The 18,060-nt window shown below is 45.5% G+C and overlaps 2 protein-coding genes across 9 annotated transcripts in view; both read right to left on the bottom strand.

The window, feature by feature from the left end:
* golga1 (golgin A1) overlaps nucleotides 1–8,960 on the bottom strand; it is a 117,648-nt gene extending 108,688 nt beyond the window's left edge. For 3 of the 5 annotated variants that reach the window (XR_011937654.1, XM_072488449.1, XM_072488446.1), the window contains exon 1: nucleotides 8,701–8,837. The gene's annotated coding sequence lies outside the window, so the exon portion shown is untranslated. Of the gene's footprint in view, nucleotides 1–8,700 lie in introns of all 5 variants that reach the window. The other 2 variants (XM_072488448.1, XM_072488447.1) reach the window with 2 other exon arrangements.
* Nucleotides 8,961–14,615: 5,655 nt separating this feature from the next.
* The window catches only part of scai (suppressor of cancer cell invasion), a 246,501-nt gene continuing 243,056 nt past the window's right edge, over nucleotides 14,616–18,060 (bottom strand). For all 4 annotated transcript variants that reach the window (XM_072488455.1, XM_072488456.1, XM_072488458.1 and 1 more), the window contains one exon: nucleotides 14,616–16,791. In XM_072488455.1, coding sequence (XP_072344556.1) covers nucleotides 16,645–16,791 — 147 coding nt within the window. In that variant the 3' untranslated portion in view covers nucleotides 14,616–16,644. The remainder of the gene's footprint in view (nucleotides 16,792–18,060) is intronic.

The raw sequence follows: 18,060 nt of genomic DNA on the forward strand, positions 1-18,060 counted from the left end.
CCACAAGGTTTTTTTTCTGTTCCCCAACAGCTTTAGAAGAAACTGGGAAGCTGAAGACAATATGAAAGTATATAAACAGCAGGAAATAGGAATGGAAAGGAAATGAAGGAAACATTTTAAAATTATTAAGCTATTTGACGCCAAGTTGAGCCCCCGACCCACACAACATGCAGAAGGACCCTTGGTTTAGCGTCTTATGTAAAAGAGGGCACTTCTGACAATGTAGTTCTCCCTCTGTGCTGTACTGAAGTATTAACGTGGAGTACTGTAGCCATCTGGGATGGCCACTTACAACCAGGAACAGAGAAATTCGCAAAGCCTAGCAGGTAAAATGGACAAAGCAAGACTCAGAGCCTGAAATGTATATTTGCAAGCACGAAGTCCACACGGTATCGAAACTCCGACCAATTAGCATTTTGATGGGGCCGATTAGCATTTGATGGCCCATCAAAACAAAGGACTGGTACTCGAGTGACCGGTACAGTCCCAGACATTTCGGAGCCACTCCCTGTTCAGGGAAAGCGTAAACAACGGGGTCAGTGACCGCTTGGGACACGCCCAGCCATCCAGATCCCCGCCCACTTATTGGTTAGGAATCGAACAGAGTGATCAGGGATCACCCAATTAGTGGGGTCCAAACTGAAGGACCGCCCGAAAGAGCGCGAAAACCCCCAAGTATAAGAAGAGAGTTCGCCATATGTTCGTCCTCTCTTGGACCTGGTACCCCGGTCACGGCCATCTCCAATTTCAGCAACACCAGAAGCAAGTCCAAGTTCATAGCTCGCTACCAGGCGGATGAGCCCAGCTGAGCAGCAGCTACTCCTTTGAACCCGATAAATCCAGAATCGAACAGCAGCCACTGTTTCTCTGACCTAAGCCGGGTGCCCGAAGTTAAGTACAGGTTGTCTTAGTCGATAGGGGTAGTTTAACTAGTAGTGTTTATATTGCATGACTAATTGTGTGTAAATAAAGTACCCTTGACCTTGAACTAACTAACTGGTGTTTGGTTCTTTGATCGATAGCCGGTTGAACCTTGTGGTGGTATCATTTGATACCTGGCGACTCTAAGCATCAGAATATAGATAACATAGAAAGGAGGGCAAACTCACTGATTGCCATAATTGGAACAGAGCCACAGAAAGGACAGAGTAAAAGAAGAAAACGCAACAGTACACAAAATCTCTGAAATGGGGATTTAAATCAAAACTCTCTAGCTCAATCTTGAAAAGAGCCATGCAGTAACTTTTTGCAGCCTTTGAAAAGCACTAGCAGATTGGAAGGTGCTGGGAGCTTGTACCTGAAAAAGATTTCCGAAAGGCATTTGACAAGGTGCTGAATCAGAGGCTGGCGCATAAAGTAAAAGCCCATGGAATTGGAGGAAGTTTGTTAGCATGTATTGAAAACTGGCTGTCACACAAAAAAAAAAGAGTTGGAATCAATTGGTCCTGTTCAGAGTGAAAAGGTGTAATTAGTGGAGTACCGCAGGGATCAGTTCTTGGCCCACAATTGTTCACTATTTACATTAATGACCTGGAGGAAGGAACAGAATGTTAGGTTTCCAAATTTGTCGATGATTCAAAAATAGGTGGAAGAGCATGTTATGATGAGGATATTGTGATTCTGCAGTGGAATATAGATAGATTGGGTGACTGGACGAAAACCTGGCAAATGGAGTTTAATATGAGGAAGTGTAAGGTCATGTATTTCGGTGGGAGGAATCGAAAGGCAGATTATTATCGAAATGGAGAGAGACTGCAGGTGAGTGAAGTACAGAGGGATCTAGGTCTTCTAGTGCATGAATAACAAAAAGGTAGCAGGCACGTCCAACAAATAGTTAAGAAGGCAAACGACATTTTGGCCTTTATTGCAAAGTGGTTGGAGTTTAAAAATAGAGAGGTTTTGTTGCTATTGTACAGGGTGTTGGTGAGGCTTCACCTGGAATACTGTGTACAGTTTTGGCCCATTACCTAAAAAAGGAGTCAGTACAAAGGAGATTCACCAGGCTAATTCCTGGGATGAGAGGATTGTCCTATCAAGAGAGGCTAAATAATCTGGGTCTGTATTCCTTGGAATTTAGAAGAGCGAGGGGTGACCTTATTCAACCATCCAAGATCCTGAGGGGACTTGACAGGGTAGATGGTGGGAGGTTTCACTAGTGGAGGAGTCTTGAACAAAGAGACGTAACTACAAGATAAAGTGCTGGTCCTTTCAGGTTGCCCGGGAGTGGGGGGGGCTCCGCAGGTACAACATTTCTAGTTTGGTGGGGAGAGTGAAAGCCGATCTGGCAAGGTGGGATGGTCTCCCTCTGTCACTGGCGGGTCGGGTACAGGCGGTTAAAATGAACGTGTTGCCACGATTTCGGTTTATTTTTCAATGCCTGCCGATTTTCCTGCCAATGGCTTTTTTAAGAGAGATTGAGGGAAGGATTACGTCATTCATATGGGGAGTGCAGGTGGCCAGAGTTAGAAAGGTGTTACTACAGAGGGGAAGGCAGGCAGGGGGTTTGGGTCTTCCGAACATTATGTATTACTACTGGGCGGCGAATGTGGAGAAGGTGCGGAGCTGGGTAAGAGGGGTTGATTCCCAGTGAGTCAGAATGGAGGAGAGTTTGTGCAGGGGGTCAGGATTGAAAGCACGAGCAACAGCGCCGCTCCCGATAGCCCCGGGTAAGTACTCAGGGAGTCCGGTAATAATAGCTTCATTGAAAATTTGGAGGCAGTTTCGCCAACACTTCGGGTTGCGGGCAGGGTCAGGGGAAATGCCGATTCGGGGCAACCACAGATTTGAGCCAGGGAGGTGGGATGGAAATTTTCAGAAATGGAAGGAGAAGGGGATTAAGACATTAAAAGATTTGTTTCTTAGGGGTCGGGTTTGCAGGATTGAAGGAGCTGGAAGCGAAGTATGGGCTGGAGCAGGGGGAAATGTTTAGATACATGCAGGTTTGAGATTTTGCCAGAAAGGAGATACAGAACTTCCCGGAGGAGCCAGCCTCCACATTGCTGGAAGAGGTGCTGACGACAGGGGGACTGGAGAAGGGGGTAGTGTCAGCGGTCTATGGAGCTATTTTGGAAGAGAACGCACCACTGGGAGGGATCAAAGTAAAGTGGAAGGAAGAGTTGGGAGAGGATATGGAGAAGGAGTTCTGGTGTGAGGTGCTCCGGAGAGTGAATGCCTCCACCTCATGCGCGAGGCTGGGGCTGATACAGCTGAAGGTGGTATACAGAGCACACCTCACGAGGGCGAGGATGAGCTGATTCTTTGAAGGAGTAGAAGAGGTGTGTGAACGTTGCGGGGAGGTCCCGCTGATTACGTTCATATGTTTTGGTTCTGTCCAAAGCTAGAGGGTTATTGGAAGGAGGTTTTTAAGGTAATTTCTAAAGTGGTGCACATGAAACTGGACCCCGGCCCCCATATTTGGGGTGTCGGACCAGCCAGGATTGGAAATGGGTGCGGAGGCAGATGTTGTAGCCTTCACCTCGTTGATCGGCCGAAGGGGGATCCTGGTGGGTTGGAGGGCAGCCTCTCCACCCTGTGCGTGGCGGGGGGGCCTGTTGGAATTCTTGACTCTTGAGAAGGTTAAGTTTGAACTGAGGGGAAGGACAGAAGGGTTCTACAATTCAATGGCATTATTCATTATGCACTTTCAAGAACTGGATAACATTGAACGTTAGTTGGGGGGTGTTGGGTGGGAGGGGGGGGGGGGGGGGGGGAAGAGGGAGGGGTGCTAATGGTGGCTATGGGTGATTCCTGATTCCTTTTTGTCAGTTGTTTATGTGAACATGTGGGCGAATATTTTGGGTTTGGTGGGAGGATGGGATCGTTGTTATTGATATGGGGATCGACATATTTGTTACTGATTATTGTTTATTGTTGGTGGGTGTAAATTTGGGAGAAAATGCGAAAAAGGAAGAGAATAAAGAAATATTTTCTTTTTAAAAAGTGCTGGTCATTTAAAGCTGAGATGCGTAGAAATTCCTTCTTGCAGAGGATGGTGAATCTCTGGAATTCCCTGCCCAGAGGGTGATGGAGGCTGGATCATTAGAAGTATTTAAAGTGAAGGTGGATAAATATTTGATAAATCGAGGAACAGAGGACTATGGGGAAATGGCACAGAAAAGGAGTTGAGACCGGCATAGATCAGCCATGATCATATTGAATGGTGGGGCAGGCTTGAGGGGCCTGGTGGCCTACTCCTGCTTCTATTTGTTTTGTGTATTTCTTGCGAACTCAGTGTCAGTACCCAGAATTAAGTGGTACTTTTCATTTTATTTACATTGCACCAAAGTACAGACAATGAAAATTTGCATTGTCTTTTTGGTGTTGGATTCTCACATTATATTCCCCAATAAAGATTGCCTTGCTCCAAGAATTCTGCCAACACCATACTTTGCTACTGGGCATGACTGTTGAGTGTGCTCTTCCATTTGTCTTCCCTTGTGAGAAAAGCACTTTGTCTCTGCTATTCCCCTTCAATGGAAATCATTAGTCATCTAATCATTGAGAGTAGAAACTACATCTAACCATTCTACATCACAGTACTATTCACATTATCTTTACTGAAACAAAACATGTGACTGAAGAGGAGGCAAATAAATGGACTCGCGGTAGATTAGTTAAGAAAATTGCAAATGGATAAGTCAGATTTTACAAAGAACTCAAGTTCAGGAATTGTGCCTTTGGGTTATAGTCCCATTATTCAAGGCAAAAAAAACAGGTATAGACAGAACATAGAAAAATACAGCACAGAACAGGCCCTTCGGGCCTATGAGTTTGGTCTGTAATTTCCTCGGGGTGGCAATCACTAGCAGGTTTCCACTCCAGAGGGACTTAGCTTTGTTTAAATTACAAAGTCCCTTTCTCAGCTGACCTTTCCCATTCAGAACAGATGAGACAGGAGTGCACCACTCCTGGCTGCAGCAGTGTGGTGAAAATGGAGCGCAGTGAGGGATGTCCCATGCAGGGATCATTCTGGGTTTATAAAATAGTGACTCTGAAGTTAGAAGTGCTTTCTTCCTCCTAACTTTTTCAGACTAACTATTAGCAGAACACTGGCAGAACCATCTTAAGTTAGCTATTTAAATCGCTTTTTCAGATGGTTCCCAGCACAGAGCAATTGTGCAGGGGAAGTTAGCCCTTCTGGAGAATTGCCAGGTAGACCCTGACCTGGGAACTTCCAAGAGAGATCCCCTAACATGATGCTGGGGAGGCAAGAAATTATGGCTCTTTAACTTCAATTATGGGATCTTCCTGGGATATATCATGATACAGAAAGACTGAGCCCTTCAAAGTGGATCAAATACTAACCTATGAAATTTTGAGGAAAACCATTTGCATGGCGGATACAGGACTTCCAAGGGCATTTGATGAAGTTCCACACAAGACATTATTGGCAAAATCTGAAGGCCACATGATTGGAGACAAACTTGCAACACGCGTTCACAATTGGTTAGGAAGCAAGAAAAGAGAAGGGATAAAAGATTTGATATTTGTTTAGCAACTGGTGTTCCTCGATGATGTGCTGGGGCCTCAACTTTACAATATGAAAGATTGAAGACTTAGATGAGGGAACAGGGAGTTGCTTTTCAGATGATACTAAATTAGGATGCACAGTAAATTATGGGAGTAGAATGTTGCAAAGGGACATAGACAGATGTGGGCAAATCGACTTATGATATAATTCCTTGGAGAATTGAAATAGAAAGAAAGTGCTTGAAAACCTCAGCAGGTCTGCAGCATCTGTGCCGGGAGAAACAGTTAACGTTGAGTTCAATATGACTTCTTCGGAAGAAGTGGAGAAGAATCTCGCTACTAATTTTGTATCTAAGAAACAGTAATCTAAATATTTTCATAATGGTTAGAGACTATAAACTGTGAAGAAGTGAAGAGATTTGAGTGTCCATGTACTCAAAGCTTGCAGAGAGATGTACAATAATTTAAAAGGTTCCTCTCCAATGTTACAGCCTCTTTTCAATTTGCCCTAACCTCTTTCTCTTTCCTAAAATTTCTCCTCATGCCTTCTGAAGTTTGCCAGGGTACAATTTGACTGCTCTGTAAATACTCCAATGTCTTGTCAAGTGTTCATTTTGCAATGGCAGGACTGTTCATACAGGTATATCAGGTATTTTATGCAAAGTCAAAGATGGTAATATAAACATTTTCTTTAAGAGTAAAATGGACAAAAAGAGGCAAGCCAATACTTTGGTTCTTTTGTTTTTGGAACTTTGGCATAGATCTTCTGAAAATGTTGATTCTCCCGCTCCCACCGAACTTGAGGACTCATCAGAAGGCCTGACACCAGCAAATGCACTGTAATTGCCCAGGAAGTTTGAATTTATGGATTATTTTGTGCACCCGGAGCCCTCTGCGAATGTCTCATACACTGAGCTCAGGGCTGCAGGCTTGGGCTAGATACATGATACTTACCTGGATACTCACCCAGAATTGTTACGTGGTTTAATCTTTGGTGCAACTCAATGATTTAAAGCTACCTTACCTTGATGCCACTATTAGCACCGTTATTCTTTAACATTACCATTATGTTATGTCTGTGACATCTTTGGCAAATTTCTCATGAGCTCCCAACTATCCCTGACCTTCCATTTTGCTCCACCCCCTCTTCAACAACATCAAATCCATCAGTTTTCTACCTTTCTTCAGCTCTGAAGAAGTCATACGGACTCCAAACGATAACTCTGTTTCTCTCTCCATAGATGCTGCCAGGCCTTCTGAGTTTTTCCAACATTTTCTGTTTTTAAATCTGCAGTATGACCAGGGATGAAAGGGTTGACGTATGACGAGATATTGAACAGTTTGAGCTTATACTCGCTGGAGTTTAGAAGAATGAGAGGGGATCTGATCGAGGTATATAAAATACTAAACGGGATTGATAAAGTAAACGTGGGGTAATCTAGAACGAGAGGTCATAGATATATGTTGAGAGGGGGTAGACTTAAAACTGAGATGATGAGGACTACTTCTTGACAAGGGTGGTAAATTTGTGGAACTCGCTGCCCCATAGCGCAGTGGAGTCTGAATCATCAAATGGTTTCAAGAAGGAGATAGATATATTTCTGATTTTAAAAAACAGGTTAAAAGGATGTGGGGAACATACAGGGAGGTGGTTTTGAGACCAGGAAGAGATCAGCCATGATCTGATTGAATGGTGGAGCAGACTCGAAGAGCAGAATTGCCTATTTCTGCTCCTAGTTTTTTGACTGGACGACCTGGGCCATTTTAACGGTGGCTACAATTCTAAAGTACTCTTTTTCGCTCCAAACCACTTTGCACTTTTCTGATATTGTGAGAATGTATAAAAAAAGGTTTTTGTGAAATCTCAAAATACTTGAGCAGAAATTATCTTTGTTTTATCATCATTACTATATATTTTTTCAAAGGTAAAGGAAATCGGTTTAATCAGGAGATTCAACAGGATGCTGCCTGGGCTGGAGAATTTCACCTGTGAAGAAAGACTGGGGGGGGATCAGATTGAGGTGTATAAAATTATGAGGGACATAGGCTAGATATGAAGAAACCTCTCCTCTTAGTGGAGGGGTCAGTGCCAGGGGATATAGATTTAAAGTAAAGGGCAGGAGGTTTAGAGAAAAAAATAATTTCACCCAGCAGCTGGTGGGAATCTGGAGCTCGCTGCCTGAAAGGATGGCTGAGGTAGGAACCCTCAACATTTAAGAAGCATTTAGATGAGCACTTGAAATGCTGTAACATATAAGGCTATGGACCATGTGCTGGAAAATGGGATTAGGATAGACAGATACGTGGGCAGCACAGTGGTGCAGAGGTTAGCATTTTCTCCCCGTGACCCCAACAACCCAAATATGTGCAGGATAGGTGGATTGCCCACGCTAATATTTCTCCTTAATTGGAAAAAAAAGGATCAGGGTAGGTGCAAGGTGGAGCAAAAAGAAAATCAGGGAAGGGGAGAAAGACGGAGGGGGGTGGTGGCTGCAGCGTTAATTTTTTTTTTTAAATCTTTATTGTCACAAGTAGGCTTACATTAACACTGCAATGAAGCTACTGTGAAAAGCCCCTAGTCGCCACATTCCGGCACCTGTTTGGGTACACAGAGGGAGAATTCAGAATGTCCAAATTACCTAATAGCACATCTTTCAGGACTTGCGGGAGGAAACCCATGCAGACACAGGCCAATTTTTGAATAAAAGTATATTTCAGAAAAGCTAGGTGCTTGCTGGCCAGCACAGACACGATGGGCCGAACGGCCTCTGTGAAACTCTATGACTCTAATTAAAAATAAATTCAACTCCGAACATCAGAGGAGACAATACATGTGGGACTTTAGGCAAAGTGACGAACTGTGCAATTCCAGTGTATTTATACAAATTACAATGGTTTGAACAATTTCTGCAGCTGGGGAGTCTTCAATTTCTGCCCAAAGCAGAAGCAACATCAGCTGACAGCTGTTTGAGTGACAGGCCGCGAAGCCAATCAGAAAAGCGCGACGGTCCCAGCGACGATGTTATTGGACGGTGGCCAGATCTCCGGACCAATCGGCAGGCGGCAAGTGGGGCGGACAAATAGGGCAGTCTGGAGTTGGGCAAATAAAGCGGAGCGGCCTAGTCGGCGCTGAGAGGGATACCCCTGAGCAGTGAGCTGCCCGTTCCGGTCCATAACAAAAAATAGGCCAACTCTGCAAAGTCCGGCTCTAACGGCCGGTTTAATACCAACCGTAAACTGTATGGAGCGCCCCCGGAGCCTCATCATGACCGGGTACCTGAGTCTGCGTTACAGCAGCGAAACTCCGAGTGTCGGCGCCCGGCCGCTACTGCCCTCCATCCCGCTCTCCTCACCTCACTCCAGCCGATGTGGCCGCGACGTCATCCGGCTCCCAGCAGCTTTGGATAGCGGCCGTGCCGCAACTCGACCCAATCAGATCCACCCTTGCATTTGCAGTCGGCGGCGTTCCTGCCGGCTCGCCAATGCAATCGGACCGCTGATTGGCGGCTGGCGAAGCCAACCAAAACAAAGACAGTCGTCAGCTGAGGCTGGGCACCGCCAACAACCGCAAACAAAGGGTCAAGAGTAGACCGCGAGATCCTGCAGCGCCCAAGAGTTTGGGAGGATTGAAGTCGAATTTGGATCCCACATTAATAGGTGTCATTTCTCCAGGCATTAATCGTCTCGTCACCGCTGCAAGGAATCTGGTGGGGCGGAACCATTGTGATGCACTATCAATTACGACAAGATAAGAGTAGAGAGTAATCGAGGCTTTATTACACAGATGTGTGGCCTCCTACAGCTGCTGCTGAAATGGCTGCAGTTCGGAGAGCACACACATTTATAGTCTGCCTACTGGGCGGAGCCAGCAGGCAGGGATCTATCCCTGTACCTGTAGTACAGGGGCATTACCGTAATACCCTTGTATGCAGTGCAGTATATACAATATAATACAATAGTGGTGACTACCACATTCACCCCCTATTAAAAATCAGTCCAGTGGGGCAGGGGGCAGGGGGCGGGGGGGGGGGGGGACTATTTACATACAGGTAATCATTAAAATTTCAGAGCAGGTTGCAAATTTAAACGGTCGGGCGCCTTGATCCGTCGTTGAGAGTGCCGCAGTGCTGGTGGCGAGTCAGGCGTCGGCTCGGTTGTCGGTGACTCCAGGAGCGTGTCAACATCCTCTTCATCCCCGGGTGGGACCAAGGGGAGAACAGATTGTCCTGGAGTGGGGGCTGTGGTGGGGTGGCACCGGGGCTGAGGGGATGTGGGGACCCAGCTGGTGCCAGGTCCCTGATGGAGACTGTGTCTTGGTGACCGTTGGGGTACGCTACGTAGGTGTACTGCGGGTTTACGTGGAGTAGCTGTACCCTCTCAACCAACAGGTCCGCCTTGTGGAGCCGCACGTGCTTGCGGAGAACGGGTCCTGCCGCTGCCAGCCACGTTGGGAGCGAAACCCAGGAGGTGGACATCCTGGGGAAGGCCAAGAGACGTTCATGGGGGGGTTTCGTTAGTCACCGTGCACAGGAGCGACCGAATGGAGTGAAGTGCGTCGGGGAGGACCTCCTGCCAGTGGGAGGCCGGGAGATTTCTGGACCGTAGGGCCAGCTGAACGGCCTTCCAGACCGTCCCGTTCTCCCGCTCCACCTGCCGGTTTTCCCGGGGGTTGTAGCTGGTCGTCCTGCTCGAGGCAATGCTCCTGTTGAGCAGGTACTGGCGCAGCTCATCACTCATAAATGAGGATCCCAGTCACTATGGACATAGGCAGGGAAACCGATTAGAGCGAAGATGGTGTTGAGGGCTTTGATGACGATGGCAGACGTCATATCGGGACATGGGATGGCGAAGGGGAATCTGGAATATTCGTCGACCACATTGGGAAAATACGTGTTGCGGTCGGTGGAGGGAGGGGCCTTTGAAGTCCATGCCGAGGCGTTCAAAGGGGCAGGAGGCCTTCACCAGGTGCGCACGGTCTGACCGGTAGAAGTGAGGTTTACACTCCGCGCAGACCTGGCAGTCTCTGGTGATAGCCCTGACTTCCTTGATGGAGTAGGGCAGATTGCGGGCCTTAATGAAATCATAAAAGTGAGTGACCCCTGGGTGACAGAGATCGTCATGCAGGATCCGGAGTCAGTCCACTGGTCGTTGACTAGTCAGACCATATCAGATATGCGTGGAAGGGGGTATGCGTCGAGCTGCGTGTACCGATTGATGGTCTGACTGTAGTCAACGACCATCCTGTTTTTCTCCCCCGTTTTCACCACTGTTGCTGGCCTCGATGATACCTTCCTGAAGCAGCCCCTGGACTTCAGGCCCGATGAAAGTCCTGTCCTGGGTGCTGTATGGTCTGCTCCTGGTGGCGACGGGTTTGCAATCCGGGGTGAGGTTTGCAAACAGAGAAGGCGGGTCGACCTTAAGGGTCGTGAGGCCACATACAGTAAAGGGGTGGTAGGGGCCTGCCAAATTTCAGGGTTAGGCTTTGGAGGTTGCACTGGAAGTCCAGGCCGAGTAGCAAGGCAGCGCAGAGGTTGGGGAGGACGTAGAGCCAGAAGTCGCTGAACTCTACGCCCTGGATGGTGAGGATGGCGATGCAGTACCCCCGGATCGCCACGGAGTGGGATCCGGAGGCCATTGAGATTCTTTGGTTAATGGGGTGTACTGCGACGGAGCAGCACCTTACCATATCGGGGTGGATGAAGCTCTGTGCTCCCGGAGTCCAGAAGGCAGGATATCTCATGCCCGTCTACCTTCACCTTTGTCGACGTGGTCGTGAGGTTGTGCGGTTTGGACTAGTCGATCGTGACGGAGGCGAGACGCGGCTGGTCGTCGGCGGTTGCAGGCGATGAGGTGCCCGACGACAGGGGTCCTGAGGCGGGGAAGATGGTGGCACCCACGGCCGCACGTGTCCTGAGACAGGCAAGATGGCTCTCCCCATTGGTTGAGGCAAGCAAGATGGCGGTGCTCACAGGCCGCATGTGATGTCAGGGGAGCAAGATGGCGGCGCCAATGGGCCGCATTGTTGTGAGGGAGCAAGATGGCAGCGCCCACGGGCCGCACGCAGGGGGTGCAGGGACAATAGCGGCGATTGAGCGGGCCTGGCACTGCAGCGAAATGTCCTTTCTTGCTGCAGGCCTTGCAGAGCGCACTCAGTGCCGGGCAGCGCTGCCGGGGGTGTTTTGTCTGTCCGCAGATGTAGCACTTGGGTCCCCCGGGGTTGGTTGGCTGCCATGCGGCGCAGGCGTGTTGGCTGGGGGCGATCGCTGATGGGGTCCATGATGGGGTGGCCGCTGGCGGTGTCCACGATGCCCAGGAGGGGTGAGCCGTGCGGTCGGGGGCATATGCCTGTACATTGCGTGAGGCGACTGTGAACGAGAGCGCTGCTTTCTTGGTCGCCACGAGGTCAAGCGTAGCCCCTTCTAAGAGGCGCTGGCGGATGTAGGCCGACCCTATGCCCGTAATGAACGCGTCTCTCATTAGCAGGTTAGAATGTTCAGCGGCCAAAATGGCTTGGCAATCACAGTCTCTCACCATGGCGAGCAGAGCACGCCAGAAATCTTCCACAGACTCACCGGGAAGTTGGTGCCGTGTGAACAGCAGGTGCCTGGCATCTTGTTGGTCGCTGAGCGTAGTTCTCCTTTAGTTGCACCATGGCCTCTGCGTAGGTAGGCGCGTCCTGGATGAGGGGAAAGACATCGGAGCTCAGCCCCGTGTACAGAATCTGGAGCTTCTGGGATTGTGTCTGTCGCAGATCCAATGTATGCTTCAAAGCAAGCTAGCCAATGTGTGAAGCCCTTTTTGGCGTTGTCTGCTTGAGGATGCAGTTGCAGGCGATCCAGCTTGATGCGGAGATCCATCTTTGTAAAATCTCTGTGTAATAAATTGATGCACTATCAATTACGACGAGACGAGAGTAATCGAGGCTTTATTACACAGAGATGTGTGGCCTCCTACAGCTGCTGCCGAAATGGCTGCAGTTCGGAGAGCACACACATTTATACTCCGCCTACTGGGCGGAACCAGCAGGCAGGGATCTACCCCCATACCTGTAGTACAGGGGCCTTATCGTAATACCTCGTATGCAGTGCAGTATATACAATATAATACAACAGTGGTGACAACCACACATTGGGGAACGCCCAGCACAAGAACACTGGAGGCACAGGAACAGATCAAAGACCGTCGAGCCTGCTCCACCATTCAATACCATCATGGCTGATCTTGGGAATCGGAGGTTTGAGTGATTACAGGGATGAGAAACTTTAATTAGATAGATTGGAGAAGTTGGATGGCTGTCCCTGAAGATGGAGAGGAAATTTGATAAAAGTATTCAAAATCATAAGGGGCCTAGGCAGGGTAGATAGGGTAAAAATGAAATAAAATGAAAATCGCTTGTTGTCACAAGTAGGCTTCAAATGAAGTTACTGTGAAAAGCCCCTAGTCGCCACATTCCGGCGCCTGTTCGGGGAAGCTGGTACAGGAATTGAACACGCGCTGCTGGCCTTGGTCTGCTTTACAAGCCAGCTGTTTAACCCATTGTGCTAAACCAGCCTGAGAAATGGGAGAAACGGTTCCCATTGGTGGAAGGTCAGAGAACCAGAGGGCATAGTTTAATTGGTATAAGACTCAAAAGCGATGAGCAAAACACATTTTCAGTGAGTGGTTAGGGTCTGGAATGCACAAAGACTGATGGAGGCAGGGTCAGTCCAGACATTCAAGAGGAAATCAGATTAGGTGGTTAGGGTCTGAAATACACAAAGACTCTGGTAGAGGCAAGGTCAGTCCAGGCATTCAAGAGGAAATCAGATGATTGTGAAAATAATCAATATCTATTTAAAAATATAAGCTATTTGTCAAATACTTAAACTGCCTTCAAGGTGTTCCAAAAGTATAGTTTTAAAAATACATTTTGACGTGGCATTCACACAGGCTCAGATGAATTGTGAGTATTTTTAATTAATTCATGTGTTGCTGGGAGTGCTAGCATTTATTGATCATCCCTAATTGCCCTTGAGAAGGTAGTTATGAGCCACCTGCTTGAATGTCTGTTCTACATACACCCACAGTGCTGTTACGGAGGGAGTTCCAGGATTTGGACTCGCTGATAAGGAATGACGAGTCAGGGAGCTCTGCTGGCTTTGTCCTTTGGTCATGGATTTGGAAGGAGCTGTTGAAAGAGCTTTGACTAGTTGCTGTAGTGCATCTTGTAAATGGTACTTACTGCTTACAGGCAACCGAATAAAGAGAAACAGGAAATGAGGTTGGATGTGTAAGTTTTATTTTTATCGAGGGTGACAAACGAGTGGAGCTGCATTCCAAAGATCACCATGAGGATCATTTCATTGTCCTTCAAGGTGGCACATTCTGTACATTTCTAACAAACTTTTCATCAGAAGGCAAGATTATAATCTTGAATGGTTGCCTCGGAAGAACCAGAGGTCCTGAATTGGATAAGGGTCTCGGTTTCATTCCCTTTCCTGGGATATATCGATACAAATCAACATGGAACGGAAATGAAATCCAAAAAAGGTATCTTCTGTACCGTACAGAACTATTGATAAGTTGGCATTAACTAAAAAGGAGAAAATAAAACTATTGTGGTTAAACTAATGTTTCAGTTTTGCAGTTGTTTGGAATTGGGACACTTATGAAGCATCATATTTTACATAGAATTTACAGTGCAGAAGGAGGCCATTCGGCCCATCGAGTCTGCACCGGCTCTTGGAAAGAGCACCCTACCCAAGCTCCATACCTCCACCCTATCCCCATAACCCAGTAACCCCACCCAACACTAAGGGCAATTTATCATGGCCAATCCACCTAACCTGCACATCTTTGGACTGTGGGAGGAAATCGGAGCACCCGGAGAAAACCCACGCACACACGGGGAGGATGTGCAGACTCCGCACAGACAGTGTCCCAAGCCGGAATCGAACCTGGGACCCTGGAGCTGTGAAGCAATTGTGCTATCCACAATGCTACCGTGCTGCCCCTATTATTAACAAGATGACGGCTTAAATTAAATATTGTTTAAATAAAAAGCGTAACATTGTTAATTCAATTTAAATTTGGTTTTCATAGCCTATATTTTAGGGACAGTGACTTCCACTAAAGTGTTATTGACCACTATACAGAAGAAATCAACATTGCTTCTGATTTTTTTTATTGAGTCTCATTGATAAATTATAGGGCAATACACATTACGAACACACAGTTAAAAATAAAAATGTACATACAACAGTTAAGTTAGGTTAATCACAAGACGCATTATAATGTGCAGACAATGAGAACGTTTTCTTCAGTGTGCACCATTTGTTTATCTTTTAATATAACTAAAAGTATAGAATTCTGCTTTCATCTTTGCATTTTTTTTGCTTCAAGATAGTAGCAAAAGATCACATTTAAATCTAAACATGCTTAACAACCTTTTGAAAAGTTGCAGCACAGGAGTTGGGCTGCTTCAAGTGAATACAATGTGATTCACAAAAATTATTTCATTAGAAAATGTTTAAACATCTTTGTAGTTGCATTTATTTACATATTAATTATTGGCCATTTTTAGAACTTTGGAAGCAAAATTGTCAACACTCTGTCCTCTTAAGCCATCTGGCCAATAAGCATTTTACTAATCAAGCTGCCTTCTTGTTTTACATATCTTTAAAATGTATTTTAGCCAAAACACATTCAGATTTTAACAACAGGACACAAGTTTAAGTGACAGAATATTAGATCAATAACATAAGTAAAATCAGATCTACATGATTTGATAGTAGCTAAATCTTCATAAAGAGAATTTTCACACAATACAAGTCAAAAAGCTCTCCTAAACCATCTAGGAGGTAATATAAACTATGAATGGAGTCAACACAATGCAAATGGATGTGGTAATAGGCATAAAAAGCATCTTCAAGAGTCTTGATAATTGTCATAGATGGATCAAAATCTATTAAAGGAAAGATAGTTTCCTTTACATAACATTAATGTACAAAGTATATTTGGCAAAGGTACGAATACCAAAGCTTTTCACAAAAAACTTGCTTATTTCAAGTATCCATGTATAAAAATGTAGCAGCGTCTTATGGCTGAACTAAAATTAGTTGTGCAGCACAATACTAGTAACCATGAGATATGTGACCTGTCATGGTAAATGTGTTGAGAATACAGAACACATCTTTCAGCCTCTAATTTCTACCAGTCTTTCAGGGACAAAGCAACATTAAATTATAGCTACTAGCAATTTTACCAATAAAATAGTTCCTCTTTCAAAGAGGAAAGATGAGTAGGTGGAGTATAATTAAGGATATCTTTTATTTCCCTAAAATGAGGCTCAACCGCAAAATAACCTCAATTATTTTATGCACATATATACCTAGGAGACTGCATTGAAAGCCATCAGATATCATGCTGCAGTGTTTTGTAGCAATTCCAATAGTGTAATGCAACATCAGACTTACATCCATAAACCTACCTTGATCGACTGGACTTTGCCTTGAATGTCTCCTGTTGTTCTGATTCTCATTTATCAACAGAGCATGCTCATCTGTCACAGTGCATTATGGGAGTGTCAGATAACACCGCTGTATACAGTATTTTCCAAGTCGTCATATTTAATTGCAGTACTGTTACACTAATGGGTATTGGTTTCTCTCATGTATACCAAAGGTTACCATTCAAGGGTTTACTGATGAGACCACAACTAACACGTATGGTTAACTATAACTCTTAAAATGAAACAGATTATGGGAAATAGTTCATTTTTTCCTCTATATATTGCTGCCAAGAGATACTTAATTACAAAACACTCAAAATGACAATCTTAACATCTAGTGTTTTACTGTAACACAGGGTGGATAAACGAACCAAGTCAAAAAGCTTCTATTGCTTTTGTAGTAAATGCCCTTTTTCAGCTGATCGTTGTTTATAAATCATCTTTACCATTGTATCCTGCCATGTTAATGTTTTCTTCACAATACATTTAACACCCGGTGACTATGAAATACATAACTACAGAAACATAATTGTGCCAGGTACATCAGTCTTTGAGAAATTATCTGATCAAAAAGACTCCTGTTTGAAAAAGAAGTACTTCCGTAATCCAATAGGTAAATGCAAGGAAAAATTTCTTCTTTAGAACCAGTGGCTTCAAATAAATTGTTACATTTTTCGGCCTTTCTCTTAATATTCAGAAGTGGTCTTTTCCAGGAAGTGGCTTCGAACATCCAACATGGAAGCCAGTTCTAGAATGTGATTCTGGAGGGCAGGATTCTCCACACTGTCTTCTTTCTGCAACTGTGGGTATGTTTCCGGGTAATTCCGAGTTTCCTTTTATTGGACGTGGAAACAGAGGAAGAAAGTAAACAGTTGTACAAAAAATGAAGTTAATTTGCAGTTATGGTCAAGACTGCCCTAAGTTGATTGATATACAACATATTTAATTGCAAAAATAAAATCAAAAAAGTAGGTGAACAAACAAGACTGATATTGCAGAAAACAATCACAATCATGGAGAGAAAGCATAATAAATCCAGGCGGAGGGTCAACACAGTCAGAGATGGATGCAACAGAAGAAAATAAATTGGTGGGGTACATATCAATTGGCACAGCATCCCAAGCAACATTGGCAGCAGAAATAGTGTGTTATTCTATTCATGGGATAAGATTTATTGCACCTGCTGCACTTGGCCTGGGCAGTATAGGTCGCAGGTTTGAAAGATGCAATTAAATAAATCTTGGCAAGTTGCTGCAGTACATCTTCTGGATGATACTTAAATTATTTATTTACTCCCATAACAAATAGAAGTAGAGTGTTATATTAACACTGATTGAGACACTAACCCATACGTTTTAATGGCAGTAAAACTTTTAAAGTTGTGAAGAAGTTTTATTTACAGTAGAAAAAAATTACTTCTCATGTACAAAACTATGGGTTCTCCGGCTGCTCCGGTTTCCTCCCACTAGTGCCGAAAGACATGCTGTTAGGTAATTTGGACATTCTGAATTCTCCGTCTGTGTACCCAAACAGGTGCTGGAATGTGGTGACTAGGGGCTTTTCACAGTAACTTCACTGCAATGTAAGCCTACTTGTGACAATAAAGATTCTTATAACGTCGGGGGGGACACGACGATTTACATGCCCACTGAAAACGCTCAGGGAGCAGTCACCCCAAGTGTTTGCACCGTATTAAGCATAACACAAATAAAACAGAACCCTGTGCAGAACGTCACAAGACCAGCATTCACACCTGGAATGCCCAGTCAACTCAACATAAACTGAGTCACTGTCACACGTATATCAACTCAACAGAGTCTCTAGGCTTAAACTTGTTGCCATGCAGAAACCTTCAGCACCTTTGTAGAACATTGCCATCGTACAGCCAGCTTTCCCAGCGGTCACGGATCAGTCTCTCGAAACCCAGGCCACAGTCAGAACCCGGACGACAGTCCAAGGGGGTTGTGGCAAACTCACTGACTCCCCGGTGGACCCACTGCCACAGCAAGCCAGCAGCCCAATAGGACAGCAGATGAAGACAAATAAAAATATTGTGCGACCTCCACTAGAAGTTTCCTCCAAAGACGCCACTTCCGGTACTG

This window comes from Scyliorhinus torazame, chromosome 22 (genome assembly GCF_047496885.1).
Source record: "Scyliorhinus torazame isolate Kashiwa2021f chromosome 22, sScyTor2.1, whole genome shotgun sequence".
In the NCBI taxonomy this organism is placed as follows: Eukaryota; Metazoa; Chordata; class Chondrichthyes; order Carcharhiniformes; family Scyliorhinidae; genus Scyliorhinus; species Scyliorhinus torazame.